General features: G+C 39.4%; 1 protein-coding gene across 3 annotated transcripts in view; it reads left to right on the top strand.

The window, feature by feature from the left end:
- Nucleotides 1-19683, top strand: part of ABCB1 (ATP binding cassette subfamily B member 1) — a 195477-nt gene that overhangs the window by 55443 nt on the left and 120351 nt on the right. Inside the window, exons 25-28 of one of the 3 annotated variants that reach the window (XM_075211881.1) lie at nt 2-199; nt 955-1161; nt 1726-1872; nt 3340-3911. The exons of 1 other annotated variant lie outside the window; for it this stretch is intronic. In XM_075211881.1, the coding sequence (XP_075067982.1) occupies nt 2-199; nt 955-1161; nt 1726-1872; nt 3340-3540 (753 nt within the window). In that variant the 3' untranslated portion in view covers nt 3541-3911. Of the gene's footprint in view, nt 1; nt 200-954; nt 1162-1725; nt 1873-3339; nt 3912-19683 lie in introns of those variants that run through there. One more of the 3 variants, XM_075211880.1, reaches the window with a different exon arrangement.

The raw sequence follows: 19683 nt of genomic DNA, 5'->3' as shown, positions 1-19683 counted from the left end.
GTCACAGTGCGACGGGAATGTCATGTTCCGGAGTGTCCAGTTCAACTATCCAACCCGACCGGATGTGCCGGTGCTTCAGGGACTGGACATCAGTGTGGGGAAAGGTGAAACCCTGGCGCTAGTGGGCAGCAGCGGGTGCGGGAAAAGTACCACTGTCCAAATACTGGAGAGATTCTACGACCCGCATGATGGACAAGTGGTAAATATTAATGATGATGATTATTTATAATGAATACTTAGTATCGCAGATACAGTTGTATGTCAACAATGGGGGTATCTAGACGCTACTGGGCCTTGTGAGCATATTTTGGTCCAACTCCCCACCTGTACTTATCAATCTCATACCCTGCTGCCATGTAATCTAAAGCCATACTCAGGAGTACAATACGCCAATTACTTAATTTCCTGAAGTGTGTTTCCTTCTTATGTATACGTGATAACTAGACACTATTTATACGTGACAATTTGCCTTGTAGTATCAAAGTAAGGATATTTTAATCTTGTTTGTAACCTGTGTGAGCTGGAGATTTTAGCTGACGCTCATTCACTTTACCAAGATAGTCTGACCTCACACATCCTTACCGCCTTCACTACAGCAGGAGTTGGGAGGCGCTACCACTGTTAGCCCTCAGTGCTGCAAGAAATCTGATGAATTTAATGTTGTTTTAGAACCACAGGACAGCACAAAACTGGATAAAAATGTTGGCATCATTATTACAGAGCATTTGTATTGATTTATTTTTACAATTCTCATTGTTCTGATCTGATATGTACATGATGACGGCCAGTTTAAAGAAAACATTTTTTCTTTTAATTTGAGAGATCGAAACCCTACTCCCAACCTTCATAACCGCAGGGGCCCAATGTGTGGGACCTATGCAATCCCTCAGTAATTCACCCCTTCCAGCACCAGTAATGATCCCTATGTTTAGCCTCAATATCTCTTTCTTCTAGAGTGTAGACGGCTGTGACGTGAAGAGTGTGAACATCCAGTGGCTCCGAGCACAGATGGGTATTGTGTCCCAGGAGCCCATGTTGTTTGACTGCAGCATAGCGGAGAACATCGCATATGGAGATAACAGCAGGATGGTGTCACAGGAAGAGATAGAAAGAGCAGCCAAGGAAGCCAATATCCAGAGCTTCATTGAATCACTCCCGGATGTAAGTCTCTGCTCTGTCTCAATAATGTCTTATTGTGTTGTAAGTGTGTATGAAATGAAAAATGAATCATTCTTGTATTGTTTTAAAAACACTTCTTACTATAGCAGAAGTGGATGAGTCAGTCTTGCTAAGGCCAAAGGGGATAAATCAGTGACTGCAGTTTCTCTGTAGACAGCAAGTTAATAAAGAGAAAGCACATCATACTAAAACACCTTTAAAAACAAAATTATGCATTTTGTAATATAATAAATTGCAGTGTGTACATGTATTTACATATGATGCACAATATGAAATATAGTACAGTTCCTTAAATGGGTTCTCCAGATAAACCTAAAACTTTGGGAAATAGCAGTACTTGCTGTTGTTGGCTTCACTCAGAATACAGCAGCGGGAAAACAGTTTCTGGTAGTGAATAGATGATTTGTAGCGTCATATGGAGAATCCCTTTAATTAGTGACTTGTATGATTCTATGGCTCATGGTGATCTGATGTACAGTATAACAATGTATTCATAACTGTGTGCAGATGTACAATCAATTAACCTCTTGCTGCACTTTCTGATAGAAATATAATACCAGTGTTGGAGATAAAGGCACCCAACTCTCCGGGGGTCAGAAGCAGCGGATCGCCATAGCGCGAGCTCTTGTCCGTCAACCCAAAATCCTACTTCTGGATGAAGCCACATCTGCTCTGGATACAGAGAGTGAAAAGGTGAAATAGAACATTGTAGTCATTTCATTGTTGTGTACCATTCTTAAGCATAATTACAGCTTTACCACAACTTACCGCACAAGGATAACATGCTCTCTCCAGTACCACCATGAGCACAGGTAATAGTCACTAAGGGGCTCATTTAAAGTTGGACATACAGAACATCTGTTTTGGTTTTTTTTTGCTTCCAATGCATCTTTTCGTATTCCAAATGTGCATTAAAAATACGCATACGGCCGAATATACACTTTTGGTTTTCGTTGACTAAACCTGGACAGGCAGAACGAGTGTGCAGGTAAACATAGGTATGTAAGGGTGTGTTCATGTAATTGTGACACAGTATTCTTTTAGGAGGCATATCTTGCGGGTGCTGGAGGGCTGACGCAGTGATATGCAATGACTGTTAGCAGCACTATCTAGCCACTTCTGATTGGCTACTTGTGACTTGACCTATCCAGTTGATAGTATTTAAATCATTAGTGTCACAGCTATTTTATGAAGTCACGGCTGTCTATTCTCATACTCAGTTGACATTTCCAATTGGACTACTACAGGAATGATTTCCATTTGATTTTTATAGAGGAAAACATAAGATGCAGTTAATGTATTGAATTGAATGCCATTCATTTTGTATTTACATTTTCTATTTTTACTTAGTTACAGTTTTTATGACAAATATAACTCACATTTATTAACGCTATTAAGGGCACTATTTTGTCTCCTGTATGTGATAATTCGTTATATTATTATAATGTGTACAAAGAGAGTAATGCGACTTTTTAAGCATTTACTACTAATGTTGTTGAGCCACATCTCTACGGTACCACTACGTTGTCGTGGGGCATAAATATACACCATTCCCACATATGCCTGCTTTACGTCTGGCGCAAATTGCTATTTTAGAGCTGGACTCGTCTTGCGATGTGTCTGACTGAACATATGCTTGTAAATTCTCTTTTTCTTGTCTGCATATTTTCCTACATACGTTTGGGACAAGATTGTGGCCACCTCTAAATGAGCCTGTAAGGGTCATTTACGTAGCCTATAATCCTTTTTTACAGGAGCCCTATGAATAAGGGCATAAATCTGACATTGACGGCAAGGGCTGCCAAAATCTGCTCCCTCTAGTGGCAGTTCAACAAACCTCTAGTAAAATCCACATATATAGAAGCCCTATAAACATTAGAAGCTGCAGAATAAAAAGTATATTTTGTGGGATTTTCACTAATTGTGTTAAATTAATTGTTGCAGTTTTATATTTTTCCCTACAAATTGACCATAATATAGAACAATAATTCTATTTACTCTACTGTCTAAATAAAAGAAAGCCCTATTGTTTCCTGGAGTTATGACCAGTGAAAGCAATGCATTACACAATTGTGAATATTAATCTATGGTCGTTAAGAAGTGGTATGTGTCCATTTCAGAGTACACTGTAACCAGTGATTTTGATCTTCACTCCTACAGGTTGTACAAGAAGCTCTGGACAAAGCTCGGGAAGGTCGCACGTGTATTGTGATTGCTCACCGGCTGTCAACCATTCAGAATGCAGATAAAATAGCTGTGATCCAGAATGGAAGAGTTGTAGAACAGGGGACACACCAAGAACTACTGCAGCAGAGAGGGTTCTATCATTCGCTGGTCACCATACAGCTCGGACCCACATGAGTTGCTACTTTCTGTGGAGTACTTATGTTGTGCTCTAATCAGGATGTTTTGGATGGTAACTGATCCGCTCCTATTTCTAAAGAGTGTCTCCAACTCCAACACAGAGAGAGCCGGGACCCAAAACCAAGTCAAGACCCCGTGGATTCCTGAATTAGGAATGTTTATTTATTGGGTGGAGCAAGGAAAAAGGGTTTGGGTAGACCGAGGAAGATAATTAAAGTGCACAGCTAATAAATGTTCAATAACTTATAACTTGTTGTTTTCAATAGGGTAAACTTGTACAAATTACTCTTAATAAATCTCAAACCATTAATAGCTCTATAACTTACAATAAGATCTCAATAATAAATCTTATATTTTCATACAATAAATGTTGTTTTTCTCTTAATTGATGTACAGAAGTATGTAATGTTCAGTTGCAAATAACAGGATTTTCTGCGATATTAGGTTATTATACTATTATAGTTCTTTTCTCAAGCTTCCTGTGGGGAACATTCAAGTCTAAATGGGGTATGAATGTGGCGAGAGGAGCTCTGGCACTTTCATTAAATCTTTAATGACAAGATCCCCCCTCTATACCTCTAGTGACTAGTATCCTCAGTGTAGATTAGGTCTCCCTTCTGTTCATCTCACCAGGGTCCTGGTGGTGAGACTGGTGGCAGCAGCGCTATCAAGGAGCGGCTGTGAGGTGGAATCCTTCTGATATACAGCCCGTTTCCAAGACAAGAATGGGTGGATCTGGTCACCGCCGACAAAAGCAGTGACCGAGGATCCCGACACCCAATCTGCTCCAGACAGAGCATAGAATAGCAGCGACGCCTGCCAGGTTACGTTAAGGCTCCCCTCTCCTCCTTCCTGTCCTTTTTAATATCACATCAGGGGCCTCCCTTATAGCCGCCTCACGTACAGCATAGGATCAGTTACAAGGGAGCAGTCTAACAAAGGACAGATGGCAGGAGGAGGTCCTTATACCTCGTCTGTTGGCGGGCTTACCTCTTTGGCAAGCCCATCAAGAATATGACAGGTGGTGTGCAACCTCAATTTAAGACTCTGCCTGTGGCTCTTCTGTTAAACTGGTCTATCTCCTCTCCCTCTCCTTCTTATACAAAACTCAATGCAAAATTGTTACAGTGTTATTTGGATTTTGTGGGCAGTTAAACACTGCAATATAAGGAATTGGGTAATCTATATCTGACTATATCTAACTATAGTCATAATACTCACTGCATAGCTGTTTTCTGTCTACTTATATACTCGTCCCTACCTCCGAGTGAGCGTGTAGTTGACCTACTCTGTTTAACATAGCTACAAACTAGCATCACACACTCCACCATTGAGCGGGTACAATCTCTCCTCTAAAATATATACCATTAATTAAACATTTTTCTGTTTATTGTCTGTATTGAAATTAAGGTATTGTTATTCTATCCCTCACTCCAGTATGTCTAAGAAGGGCAATGCCTCGAGGGCCCTCCCAAAAGGGGGCGCAATGGCAAAATTTTTCTCCTGCTCCAAGTGTAATTTCAAACTCCATTGTGCGCAGTCTGACACGGGAGCCTTATAGTTCGGCGTGTGAGGTGAAGGCTCAGCGCCTGTGCTCGCTTTAGGGGGCTCTGTCAAGAGTTGAGGGAACTGGTCTGCGCACGTTCCATGATTCAGGCCATGCCCCAATTAACCCAACAACTAATCGCCAGTAGACAGCCAAGCCAAGGCTCTCTTTCCTCCGCTTCAGTTTCCCAACTGGAGAACCTCAGACTTCCCCAACCTCCTTCTCAGGGTCCCACAGACTTGGTTCTGGAGTATGGCGCAGAATAACCGGCCAAGACCGTTAAAGGGTCTGAAGACACACACAGCCAGTTCTTCATTGGCCATGGTTCTATTAGTAGCATCTCACTGCTATATTTAAAGACATATCTATTATTACATACATTGTTATGCACATTACCTTAAATATCACAATATATTACTCTTCACAACAATCCTAACTATTAACAATTATATCCTATGTGTTTGTCCATGAATCACTCCCATGTCTTTCCATTCATGGCTGTTTATAAATAGGTTTATACTTTTAAATCAATTCCCATTATGTAGAGAAGTACATACATGCTGGAATGAGCTATGTGTAACGTAACCCACCAGCTAATAAATCTATAGAACTTAAGTTCCGATCTTCACCTATAGCAGACCCTATTTCCCATAGAGCTAGACAGATGAGCCCCAGGTCTTGTGCAGTACTATAGATTTATATCTTTAGGCTGCATACAAGGAAATGTAGAAAACCAAGACTAGACCCTGATGATACAAATGACAGAATAGAAAACTGCTATATACATATATATAATAAATAAGGCCAATTCTGCGGGAAAACAATGTTATCTTGCCTTGGTTCAAGCCTGTTGATGCTAAGTAGCAATACCCGAGACTTCATTACTGCTAGAAAAGAAACAGTGATGAATATCCAAGAAACACTATGAAGGATGTGTCTGAGTACCAGATGGGGAGACGTCCTGGATCCTCACCCTGTACACCAGTACCCTTTTTTCTAGCCATGGAGAGGGATGGCAAAGTGTCTGGGTCCAGCAGACACCTCGACAAAAAATGATACTCAACTCATAATAGTCTGCTATTCACCATATCTTTCTGTGCCAAACACACAGGTCCATGCAGTGGGAGAATAAAACAAAAAATCCTCCTATAATGACTACCTCTAAGGAGGAGCGTGTACCATCCACAGTAACTACATACAACAGGAGGGCTAGTCCTATCAACAGTCCCTTGTGACAAGCTATGTGTGCAGCTAAACTATACAACCAGCTATTTGTATTGTACTAGTCGAATTTTGTCAAACAATCAGGCAACACAAAGAAACAATCCAGCAAAGAGATGCAGAAATCAAGCAATGAGCACAATGCAATAATATACACGATGGATGACAAAGAAGTCCCACTTTTGCACTGTATCCTAAAAACTAAATACAGTATTTTTTTACCACTGAAAAGCTTTCCTAACATTCCAGTCAAAAAAGCTGAAGCTTCATTTTTATGTTATTTTCTTAAGATGCGAGTACTGTTGTCACAATCCAGCGCTCACCTCAGCCTGCGTGACGTGTGTGAAAAAGGTTAATCAATAGCAGCCAGCTGGGGGTAAATGTATGAAGCTGAGAGTTTTCTGGCGGGTTTGAAAAACCAATCAGATTCTAGCTATCATTTATTTAGTACATTTTACAAAACGATAGCTTGAATCTGATTGGTTACTATAGGCAACATCTCCACTTTTCAAACCCGCCGGAAAACTCTCAGCTTGATACATTTACCCCCTGGTCTGTTTAAAAATGATTAAAACTCTCCCTGTCTATCCCATACATTAAGTTATGCTTTACCAATTCTGTCACCAGCAAGGTTTTTTCTGAAGAGCTTACACTCTTGAAGCCATTGTTCTCCCTTAATGTACACTAATCTCCCTCAATTTACTTTAGAGTTATCATAAACCAGATAATCTCCTCTGTTTCAGACATACAAATATATAATACAATAGTTCTTGTAAAATAAAGAGTAAACTACAGAAAAATGGTACACTCACGAATAATCAGATTTTTGCCGTCCGGGTGAGTGAATTCGCTGGAACACGTCTCATTAAGAAACTCCCATAAGTGGACAAATCTGATTAACCGAACATTTTAAACATGCTGCAGGTACCCACAGCCTCCATTATACTGTGTTGTCAGAACCAGAAAGTCTGTGGAAATGAGTTTTAACACCGTCTTTTCAAAACACCTTTCAAGTCAGGCATTCTCTACTACAAACATGATATAACTTCCACACAACAGGTCATGAGTTTCTCTTTATTTACATATCAACCATGACTCCTGTATGATATTTGAGAAAATTGATGACATTGATATAACCTGAAAGATTCCCAGTGGTTTTAGCTTTTACAACCTGTGCCATAAACTGTTATTGGGCACTCATCTGTAACTAAGAACACACATCTGGATCTCTCTGTACATAAATACATAATGGACAGAGCACCACTATTTAGAGACAATCAAAGAGAAAACAAAGTGATTTAGTCTCTCCCTCTCAGGTTTTAACACAACAGGTTCCTGCGAGCCACACCAAGCTGATACTATGAATGAAATTACAAACACTTATTTGTCATCATTTATTTATATAGCACCACTAATTCCGCAGCGCTGTACAGAAAACTCACATCAGTCCCTGCCCCAATTGAGCTTACAGTCTAAATCATACTTGCCAACTCTCCCGGATTGTCCGGGAGACTCCCGCATTTTGCGAGAGTCTCCCGGACGAGTGTGGCAATCTCCCTGATAGGAAGGGGGAAAAATTTAGTTTAAACGCCGCGATTCACCCGGAATCGCGGCGTTTAGCCCCGCCCCCACTGTAAAATGACGCGATTTCGCAGCCCCGCCCCCTGCACGCCCACGTCCCAGCCGGCATCTCCCGGACAAAGAAAAAAAAATGTTGGCAAGTATGGTCTAAATGTCCTAACACGCACACAGACACAGGGCAATTTAATAGCAGCCAAATAACCTATTAGTATGTATTTGCAGTTTTATATGACTTCTAAGTAGCTTGTATATGACAACCATATGTTATAACTGTTGATTGATAAGAAGACTCATAACTTCAAGAAATTAAACTTCAAGAAAGAAACTCAAAAAAAAAAATCATCTGCTGATGTAAATAATGTCATTTTGCACATTCTACCCTCTCAGATCTGCTTATATACATCAAGAGGTTAAACTGATAATTTGAGGCATTTACAATTACCTCTCTCAATATGTAGGGGTCCACATCTAAGGGGGGCAATGGGGCATTACTGGAGGTATCACATTAATCTACCTGCCATGACAAACAGAGCCCTATCACTGCTGCTCCACTGTCACCCCAAGTCTCTTCAGACATGGAAGTTTTAACACAATCAGCCCTAGATACAAACGGAGATAGACTTACTCTGCAATGCTTAACCAAGTGCCCCAAATATTTAGTTTGCCTTGAAAACACAGAAAGCAGTGGCAGACCTCAAACACATCACACCCTCTTTATCTAAGCACACCCAGAATTCATACTTGCCAACTCTCCCGGAATGTCCGGGAGACTCCCGCATTTTGTGAGAGTCTCCCGGACTCCCGGGCGAGTGTGGCAATCTCCCGAATTCTGCCCACTTCACTAGGAAGTGCCCCACTTCCTAGTGAAGTGGGCAGAATTAGATCCCAAACGCCGCGATTCCCGGTGAATCGCGGCGTTTGGCCCCGCCCCCGCTGTCAAATGACGCAATTTGCGTCATGACGTCACAGGGGGCGGGGCCGAAATGACGCGATTTCGGCCACCCCGCCCCTTCACGCCCCCCTCCACTGGCTGGCTCCCGGAAGGGAGCTGAAGAAAGTAGGTAAGTATGCCAGAATTACTACAACAGGCTGAAAATATGCAATGAATTGAAAGTGAAACTCATTGCGAAAACTGACTATCTACACAGAGAGATCACATTTCCTTAAAATAAAAAAGAACAATGTAGTAACTTCTGATCTTTCAACATACCAGAGTCAGTGGACTGATGGTTTGGGGCCATACCTCAAATGTATTTTTGTCTGTTTCTCAAGTCTCTCTGACCACCAGAATCCTAATAAAGAGCCCATGTGGATCTCTTTCCCTAAGCCTGTGACTTGACTCTGACCTCCAAGGCATGTGATACTAAGACTGTTCTCTTTTAAAATGAAAGGACAGATAATGCAGTTTGTATATATTTTTTGAGGACATCACCTAAATGTTTGGTAACCATAGTTACAAATGTACATAACTTGTATATACGTAAACTAGTTCTTAATCTGGCTTGTCCTCTGCCCCTTCTGGGAATGCATCTGCCTCACTCAACCATCATCATCATCATTTATTTATATAGCGCCACTAATTCTGCAGCGCTGTACAGAGAACTCACATCAGTCCCTGCCCCATTGGCGCTTACAGTCTAAATTTCCTAACATACACACACACACACACACACACACACACACACAGACCAAGACCTACCAGTATGTTTTTGGAGTGTGAGAGGAAACCCATGCAAACATGAGGAGAACATACAAACTCCACACAGATAAGGCCATGGTTGGGAATCAAACTCGTGACCCCAGTGCTGCGAGGCAGAAGTGCTAACCACTGAGCCACCGTGCTGCCCCAAACCATGAACTACTCTGGCTCTGAGTAGGTTTCTACATCTTGGATCACAGATGACCCCAGCACTGCCTTTATACAAGGGGTTAAATAAGTTCACTCAAATTCTTATTCATGTTATCTCTTTACTATATAGTCTTTGCTCCCACTCTGTAGGAATTAGAATGATTACTGCATTTTGTATTGTTCTCTTATTACAGTAAACATCATATTTGCATGATCCCTGATTGGAGTAAATAAGATTTGCTTGACAAGACACATTATATTCTAAACAGTGAGAGGATCTGACCAGTGCCAACGCAACCTGTATGACCAATAATCAATACAATGAATTATTACTGTATCCCTATCTTTCCATACATCCAAAGGGATTGTGAAGGTCCTTAATTGCCTTTTAAGTTCCAATAAATGCAGCATGTATCCCTAGAGGCAATACTGTAAAAGGAGGGAGAAACATAAAAATGTAATATATTCTGGAACAGCATAATAAATAGTCTAATTTCCTGGGGCTCACGGGGCAGATTTCAAAGCACTTGATCCAGTCTAGATCATGTCAAATAAGACATAGAAACTAATAATGCAATACTGTTCCCTAGTGGTAATTATCAGTTATAATATCAGGTACTCACCTTAAGGTGCAACTTGTAGTTGAATATCAAAATTTCCTTTAATCTTCATTCAATGCAATATTGTATATTTCATCCACAGAACTACTTAAAACAGTGTAATACTGTAACATTTAAATAAGTTTGAAAACCGAAAGTTTAAGTGGTGATAACTATTTAAAAGCTTTACATGATGTGCTTTCAGTTATGTGCCTACAATGATGGGCCTCTTTTTTTAATCATTCCGTTTTAGATATGATTTTCTCTGAATACAAATAAACCACCTGACTACAAGTCAACTACATGTAACGTTTTTTTCACTCGTGGATCAATTGTTAACTGTTATTTGTAGAAAGATAAGTCCTGCCAAAAGAAACTATAAGAGAACTGCAAAGTAATTATATGGAATTTGATTATTTTAAGTTTTATTGGTTATTGCTATCTGAATATGTATTATGTATCTGTAATATGTATATGCCTGACCCCACATTATGCAGTAGGAGTCAACCGATCAGATCCCAATAAGCACCTTATGATCGACAGCTAGGATGTTGTTTGCCACGTGTCATGAAGAAGTGAACAGCACCTTACAAAATGCGTAACAAGTGGCTGGATTTTTAGGAGGACATTCTGGGGTCTGATTCCTCTTTTAAAGCAATGTCAACGCAACTTACGTGTAAAAAAAACACCTGCAAGTACGGCCCTTCCCGTCCCTGTTCCATCCTTCAAGTTATATGCAGTTGTAAGTGTCATTTCAGTTCGGACATGAATTGTGTTCACTGGCTTAAGCCCCGTTCTGGCGCATACTGAGCTTTTTCATGCAAGATGTGGCATACAAATGGACTTAATCGGGTCTTCTGAGAGCAAAGGGAACAACATCCACTGACAATCCCAGAGACTAGAGCTTAGGATAGAACTCAAGTTATATGAACTAGTTCTCCCTTTTCATATTGTGATAGTTGCCACTATTGGGGCAGTGTTGCTTTAATGGTTGTTATCTCTTAGTTAACATCATTTAGACTGGACCAAGTGCTTTGAAATATCTATGACAGGCTCTATGTCCATTCAAATAAGAGACAGGTCATAGAAACGCTTGAAATATACCCATTAAAGGTGAGAACCTGGACATTTTTGTTTCTTCACGTTTTTCCGGTTTTGCGCCAAGGGTTACACAGTATATTCTAATCCACCTAATATACACATTTTTTCATTGTTTTTTCCCCAATACATGAAATAAACTTTATTGCCTCTGTTTACCAGCAAATAACTTTGACTTGGAAGGTGCAGAAGAATAAATAATGGAAAAACTTGGGCTGGATGAAGTCTTGTTTATTTGACTATGTTTGTAAGTAGATCAATAAATGTCTACTATAAATCTTGGCAGTAATATTTAACAGAACTATGAGCCTAATAAAAGCTTCGGGACTATCGCTGTTACAGCTCACAAATCTTATATCTATCACAGTGAGGTCAAGGCAAACTTGTGAACATCTCCTTTTTTCTGGGATCCATGTCTGCAGAAATAGCTGATCTGCATATTGTTTTAACAAAGTAGAAATTCATTAGCCAAATTCATTAGGGATGTCTGAAAGTTTTCTGAAAGGGGAAATAACAGATGGGAGGACAGGATGGGAAAAGCAGGAGCGTGATTGTGGAAGAAGAGTTGGAACCAATGAAACATGCACCAACCCAGACCCAAAACACAACAATGGAGGAAGTGTGAGTTTCAGGGGTTTGGAAACTGGTAGGATCAAAAAGCATATGGAATATTGTAAACAGTAATCCAGGGGAGCCAAATCTTGATAAATGAGTTTGACGAATTGTTCAGCGTACTCAGAATTTATTTAATTTCATAAGTAAACCATATTTGATTTATAAAGTAATCAAGCACAATGGATTCCTGGTTCCTTTATGTTGTTGCAAACTGTGGCACATGTTTTAGACGGCAGGGGAAAAAACCTGGAGGCCACGGCCTTAACCAGGGCTGTATGAGAGGGGCAAATTATAATAATAGATAAATATGGTTACAGTCAGTGGTGGGATTCAGCCGGTTTGCACCGGTTCTATAGAACCGATTCCTAAAATACTTGCGGTTCGGCAGAACCGTTTGCTGGCCTCCTGTGCGGCACTGGCTCCTGGCTCTCACCCGATCCGGCATCCGGCTCCCGGCTCCCTCCCCCGATCCGTCACGCAGAGCTTCCGATGCTCTGCTGGAAAACTGCATATTACCTCATGCGGCTGCGCGATGTGGCATCCTGACGCAGCCGCCGTGATGTCATGCGCAGTCGCCTAGGAGCCTCTGACTACGCGGTTTCACTAGCTGGGTGCACACAGTGAATGCCAGCAGCCTGCTCAGGTATTAATTTGTATTCGTCCTTCGTTTTGGTTTTAAGTAAGAAAGAGTATTTTTTTTGTCATTGTTTCTGGGGGGGGGGTGTAAGGAAATATCTGCGGGGGGAATAAGTAAAAATTATTGCAGGGGGGCAATGACTGCAGGGGAAAGTATAAGGAAATTACTTTAGGGGGGAGTATAAGGAAATACCTTCAGGGGGGGAATAAGTAAAATTTATTGCAGGGGAAGGCAATGACTTCGGGGGGGGGGGTATAAGGAAATTACTTTGGGGGGTGTAAGGAAATACCTGCGGGGGGGGGGGATAAGTAAAAATGGTTGCAGGGGGGGGCAATGGCTGTAGGAGGGGGAAATGAAAATACCTACAGGGGTGACAATGACTGTAGGAAAGGGCTAATGAAAATACCATGCAGGGGGGAGTAAGGAAAAATGGCTGCCGGGGGGGGGGGGGGGGGGCAATGGCTATAAGAGGAGGAAATGAAAATTACTGAAGGTGGGTAGTTAAATGAATTAACAAGTTTTTTATCTATACATATTTTGTTAAAATATATATATATATATATATATATATATATATATATATATATATATATATATATATAAAATAACTAACCCACGCATCTAAACACAACAAAAACAGCGTTGTGGGGAGTAAACTGTATAAAGATGTATATAAATATATATATATATATATATATATATTTATATACATCTTTATACAGTTTACTCCCCACAACGCTGTTTTTGTTGTGTTTAGATGCGTGGGTTAGTTAGAGGGAGCACAATAGTCCATATTAACAGCTACAGTGGGAAGTAATAACTATTTTGGAAGTACACAATTTATTTTTGTGTATCTGAGTTTATTCCCAGTTTGAAGTTGTTATTGTAATGAAAATACCTGCAGGGGTAATGAAATGTCTTAGGGGGTATTTAATAAATAGAGCAGCTTTGGGAGGCATGATAACTTTATTGCGTGACGGTTACATGGATGCTCTCTGTGGTCTCAGCGATCACTAGAATATTAAATACTAGTGAAATGGGGCTGGTAGAGGTTAATATTTTATTGACCACAAATGTTCAGATATTGCTTATATATGCCTGTACAATGGGGTAGTTTTATCTGTCCATAATGAAGTGTTTTGTTTGAACTAAGGAGCCTAATCATTCAGGGTTTGTTAACATTTTGCATTATAATACAATTTTTGCATTTTCAATACAGGACTCCAACTTTCACAAGCCAGCGAGAGGACAACAAAGCTGCAAGAGAGAAGAGCAAGAACAGGTAAGAGACAATGGCACAATCTGTCTAAATTTAATGCTGGAGAACACTTATGAATATTCATATTTAGGAGTATTCATTAACATATTTGTTTCAATTGCTTCATTATTGTAGGGTATGCAACTTATTTAAACACATTGTTGGTTGTGCAGTATTTGTGCTGATTTAGTCTTTTAGTGTATGCTACGTGCCGGATTAGTTATTTATTTTAGAATGATTTTTATTTTTTCATTTTGAATTTACGTCTATTGTGTTAAATTATATGGGCCTGAGTCAATGAGGAAAGCAAAGCAAAATAAGGAGTAAGTTTGCTCCTGAACAAACCATGTTACAATGCAAGAGGTGCAAATTAGTTTATTATTTTGCACATAAGAAAAATACTGGCTGTTGCTTCATGTTGGACTGCACCAGCAACACCATTTCAGCGTCCAACTATATCGTGCATGGAGCCCACAGCAGGTGGGCCTGTGTGCTGTAAATGCCAGGGCTGATTTTTAGTCCCAGTCCGGCCCTGCCTGCTGGCCTGGAGAAATCAGTTTTAATAGCTCTTGAAAAAGTTCTTTATAGAACGAAACGCAGAGGTCCGCTATCATTTGATACTTTGGCACTTGACATTTTAAACAGTTTTTTACTTTGATGACAGCGTGTAAACTGTCATTATCTGTATGTAAAATAAAGTTATTTTATTCAAGATCCATCTGTCTACTCGATCTGTGAGAGGAAGGAGCGTGACTAACGAGGAGACCACTTGTTTTACACTGCAACAGCATTTGGGATACCGCGCTATTACAGGTATCTCTGGAGGTTAATTTGACCACTATACGTTTTTGATGGTTCCTGCGAGGTGACAGTGAACAGAATTGGAATCTTTCAACCTACATACGTCTGCTTGGTTATGAGGCGGAAAGAGGGCTAAACAGTGAGGAGTACACTCGCTTTCATATTTGAATAGAACTTGGGGCACACCGCTTCTGTGAAAAAACTTGGAAGGTGTAAAGTTTGGACACGCAGTGCGGTAGTCTCCGTTGTGGTGACATCAGGCGGAATTGGAATCTACTAAACTTATATGTAAGTAACGGATTGCACTGTTTTCCTTTTATCAACATGAGAGCTGATTGTTATTTTCTTTGTATATATATATGGAACGAGACTAACACCTTTGCTTTGAGGCACATTATTTTCACTGCAGTGTTTAATGTGGCAAGAGAGGGGAAGGGCGGCTGAAGGCTGCTGCTAGCTGCTGCTAGCTTGCTGAGGAGGAGAAGGTTAGCTCAGGGGCTGTCAGTATGGCTGGGCTGGTTGCTGGGCTGGCTGAGGGCTGGCCAGAGAGGAGAGGAGCCATTTTAATTAGCCTGTAGTGGTGGAGGGGGGAATCAAAATGGCGCAGTAGTATGATGAAGATTCTTCATGCTGCCATGTGAACATGACTTTTGTACTTAGAGTGAGGCTGAGATGTATGCTTCTACTTCCATGTCCATAAATAAATGTTATTATATACAATTTTTTTTATGTTTTTTATGTAGCCATTGAAACAAGGATGAAAAGGCAACATACTTTGAGAGATTTTTTCAATAAGAAAACAAAGTCAGATTCTGCTGTTGTATCAGAATTGCCCTTGGAAGGTTCAACACAGTCACTAGCACAACCAATACAGTGTGAAGAAAGCAGCACGTCAATTGAAATAGAAAATCACAACAACTCCAATATTGCAGACAGTCTTCCGGAATACTGGTCAGTGCAACAATATATAAATTTTAAAGAAAAATATGAAGGCCTGGGCATTTGTAACAAAAAGTTAGGTTGTGAGTATTGTGCGAAATATGATTTCATAAAAGAGAAAAGTGTTCATGTGTCAAAAGAGTGGAAAGGTTTTCAGATTGAGGCATCAGGGAAAAACAGAATGGTACAACAAGCTTCTCTAAGGAAAAAAATGAAAGAACATTTTTCATCAAAGGCTCATAACATTTGTAAAGACAACTTCAAAATACGTGAGCAGGATACTATAACAAACGTAGTAAATACAATGAATAAAAAATATTTCAGTACTACTTGTAGAGTATTTAATACAATTTACAGCCTGACAAAAAGATGTAAACCATTTTCAGACATAGAAGATGAGATCGAACTGCAAATTAAAAATGGATTAGATATGGGAATAGGATTGCATTCACGTAAAACTGCTGTGAAAATAGTAGATTTTATTGCCAAGGAAATTAAAAAAGAAATATTTAGTAAAATTACTGCAAAAGATAAGAAAATATGTTTGATTATTGATGAAGCTTCAACTATATCTTGCAAACCAGTTATAATACTGTTCTTAAAAGTTGAGGACTCAGTTTCATCTCCAACAATTTTTGTTGAGCTAGTTGAATTGGAAAAACAAGATGCAGAGACAATATGTTCTTCAGTTCTGGAAAGCTTACATAAAATTGGGCTTACCATGAACTACTTACAAAAAAATTTAATCGGATTTTGCTCTGATGGTGCAAGTGTTATGCTTGGGCGAAAATCTGGAGTGAGCACTAGGATCACAAAAGACTTCCCAAACATAATAATATGGCACTGTTTAAACCATCGTCTCCAACTTGTTTTAGATGACTCAATAAAGGAAATAAAGCAAGTAAATCATTTCAAAATATTCCTTGATAAGATATATACTATTTTTCATCAATCCAATAAGAACCAGATTGAACTTACCAAAATATCCGAACAACTTGGAATTGAAATTATTAAGATTGGTAGAATTTTGGGACCAAGATGGGCTGCCTGTAGTTTAAGGTCAACCCTAGCTGTGTGGCGCGCTTATCCTGCACTACATCACTATTTTTCTTCAAATGCCAAGTACTTGGGTATGGCTACCCGTCTTAAAAATATATTTTTTTTAACTGATTTGGCATTAATGATTGATATTTTAAACAAAATTTCTCTGCTTTCCAATGCACTGCAAGCAAGAAATACAGACATAATAAAGGCTGAAAAGCTTGTGATTCGATCTATTAAAGCATTTGAAATGCTTGAAAAAGAAAAGGGTCCATACGAAAAAAAGGTTAATGAATTAATTACTTCAGAAAGCTACAAAAAAAACGATTTTGTAGAAAATCATCGGTTTGTTGGTCTTCCTCGGAAAACACTCTTACAACGAATTTTAAAAAAAGATTAATGGATTGTGGCCATTTAAAAGCAAGTTGTAGCCAATTTGATGATAGTAATGCATTACAATTTCTCAAGTTTTTGGAGCCAGATTACTGGAATATTGAAGAAGTAATAGTTCCATGGAAAGCAGCTGAAGAGCAATTGCATGTATTTAATACATTTTTCAATTACCAAATTGAGATTAATGAGTATCGAGATTTTGTGGAAAATGTGTTAAAAAGCAACGAGAACTATTCAATTCCTGAAAGTGTTCAAAGAGCTAGAAATATTGTCAGAACAATTGCTGTAAGTTCAGCAGGAGCAGAAAGGGGTTTTTCAAAGATGAACATTATATGTTCTGAGAAGAGAAGTCGGCTAACTGTTTCCAATATATCAAACATTATGATTATCGGTTTTATCGGCCTACCGCTGAAGGAATGGAATCCTACTCCTACAGTGCAAAGATGGTTAAGGGTAAATTACACAGCTGATGATGCTCGGATAAAAGCAAAGAAAATTGCAAGTGAGGACGCCAATCAAACAGCAATATGGAAATATCTTCACTAACTGTTTATGAGGTATTTAATATTTAAAATCTTACGTTACACATAATCTAGTTGTTTTTACCTCTTTTACTGTTCTTATTGCAGTATTTAATGCGTGAATTGTTAGACTACCTTTCGGTTTATCTTTTGGTATAGTTAAAATGGTCATTAGGACATAGAACCTGTTGTTAATTTTTTTGAATCCCACCACTGGTTACAGTTGACGGCTAGGGGTGATAGTTTTCCTTCTTGACCCATGCTTTCAAATATGTAGTTATGGCTCTTCTGGAGGGGACAATATCTCATCTATAATACATTTTGAACACATGCAATTCATGTCTGAATGCAAATGACACTTACTCCTGCCTACTGCGGGCGGACATAGGTACTGTACAGTAAAGGCGTGTTGAGGGCAGACGCAGAAGCGGGCGATTCAAGTCCTGGGTTTCACTTGTTTTCAGATGTATCATTTGCACCAAGTGAATTAAATACATATACCCTCAGCACTCCACCAACAATCTGAAGCCCAACACCTTTCTTAATAGACTATACACAAATCTACAAATATACAGTACATAAATGGAAAAACAGATAGTAAGAACGATAAGGCGATGATGTCTGATGAATCAAACAAATCCAAACTATACTTAATTTTCAAGTGGGATGTGTTTGTCAGTCCCTTCAAACTACATTTTATGTTCAACATTAGTCATCAATATGGAAAAAGAAGGAAAAAGATCAAAAGTACAATCCAGTTTCCACAACATAAACAATATAAACCAATATTTTCTTAAGTCTATATTATGTGATTCTTTAAAAAACAAGTGATGAGGTGCTTCTTCACCTTGTGCAGTTAACACTTACTAAAAACCAAATCATTATAAGGCATCTATAATTTCCAAAGATGTATAGCTGACTTTGTGATTCCACTCGTGTCCCCCTTATAACTGAAAACTTACTAGAACTTTTCTTGAAAAGTGACACTCAAAGGTTCCTTTATCCACACATCACTCAAATTTTGCAAAGTATTCCTCTTAGTAGATTAAAACTCCCAAAAATAGAAGAAAGGATTCCAGCAGTACAAGAGGCTTAAAACATTACAGTTATACCCCATTCATACTGCACCAAAAACCCGGGTTTTTGCAGAGGCACGCTGAAAAACCCGGGTCTTGGTGCAGTATGAACAGTCCAACCACAAAATCCCGGGTCTAAAATCCCGGGACTTAGAGAGTAGTAGTATTGTGGTGAATACGTTATATCCAATGCAAGCAGCGTATCAGTTGTTTTTGTCATACGTTAATTGTGACGATAATATTCTTGACTGTAAAATCTTTAAATTGTGTGCTCTGGGCGACCTGTAAGGGTTCCACCCTGTCGACATTCTCAAGGGCGGCCTGTTGGCATGTTTGCTGTAAACAAAGATGGGATAAGTAAATAATGAAATAACACAGCAGGCCGTGATTGAGGTCCCCGCAAGACACACTGATATATGTGGCTGCAAATAACTGTCAGAGTCTCCAGACCACCCAGCAGGTCACATGTTCCAGGTCAACCAACAGGTGCACAGGGAGAGATCACAAACTGTCTCAGTTTCCAGAGCAATCAGCAGGCGAACAGTTGTATTGCCAACTGTCACATATTTCCAGAGGACAATGGTAATGCATTGTTGTAAATGACGGGCGGATGTTTTGCGAAATAACTTCAAAATGATGCAATCGATTACAGCGCCAATATGTTTATGCAAATCTACAGACCAAGACCGTTAATTTGGTATATGATGCTCAGACAACGGCATCATATAAATAAGTCACTCATAAAAGTAGTACTTATGCTATTAATATATAGATAACATGTTATTCTCTCGACCTGCCAGATGTAGCTTTTTTTTTTTTTTTTTTTAATCAAACAAGTTTTATTGATTTACTTGCGACATACAAACATAAAGCACTGCAAACGAGGCATACATCTCCACAGAGTCAAAGTACAAGTACATCATGAAGTCTAAAAGTGAAACAAACAAAGCAGAATACAGTGTGCA

This window comes from Mixophyes fleayi, chromosome 5 (assembly GCF_038048845.1).
Source record: "Mixophyes fleayi isolate aMixFle1 chromosome 5, aMixFle1.hap1, whole genome shotgun sequence".
Classification (NCBI taxonomy): domain Eukaryota; kingdom Metazoa; phylum Chordata; class Amphibia; order Anura; family Limnodynastidae; genus Mixophyes; species Mixophyes fleayi.
This window is presented reverse-complemented; position numbering and strand designations above follow the sequence as displayed.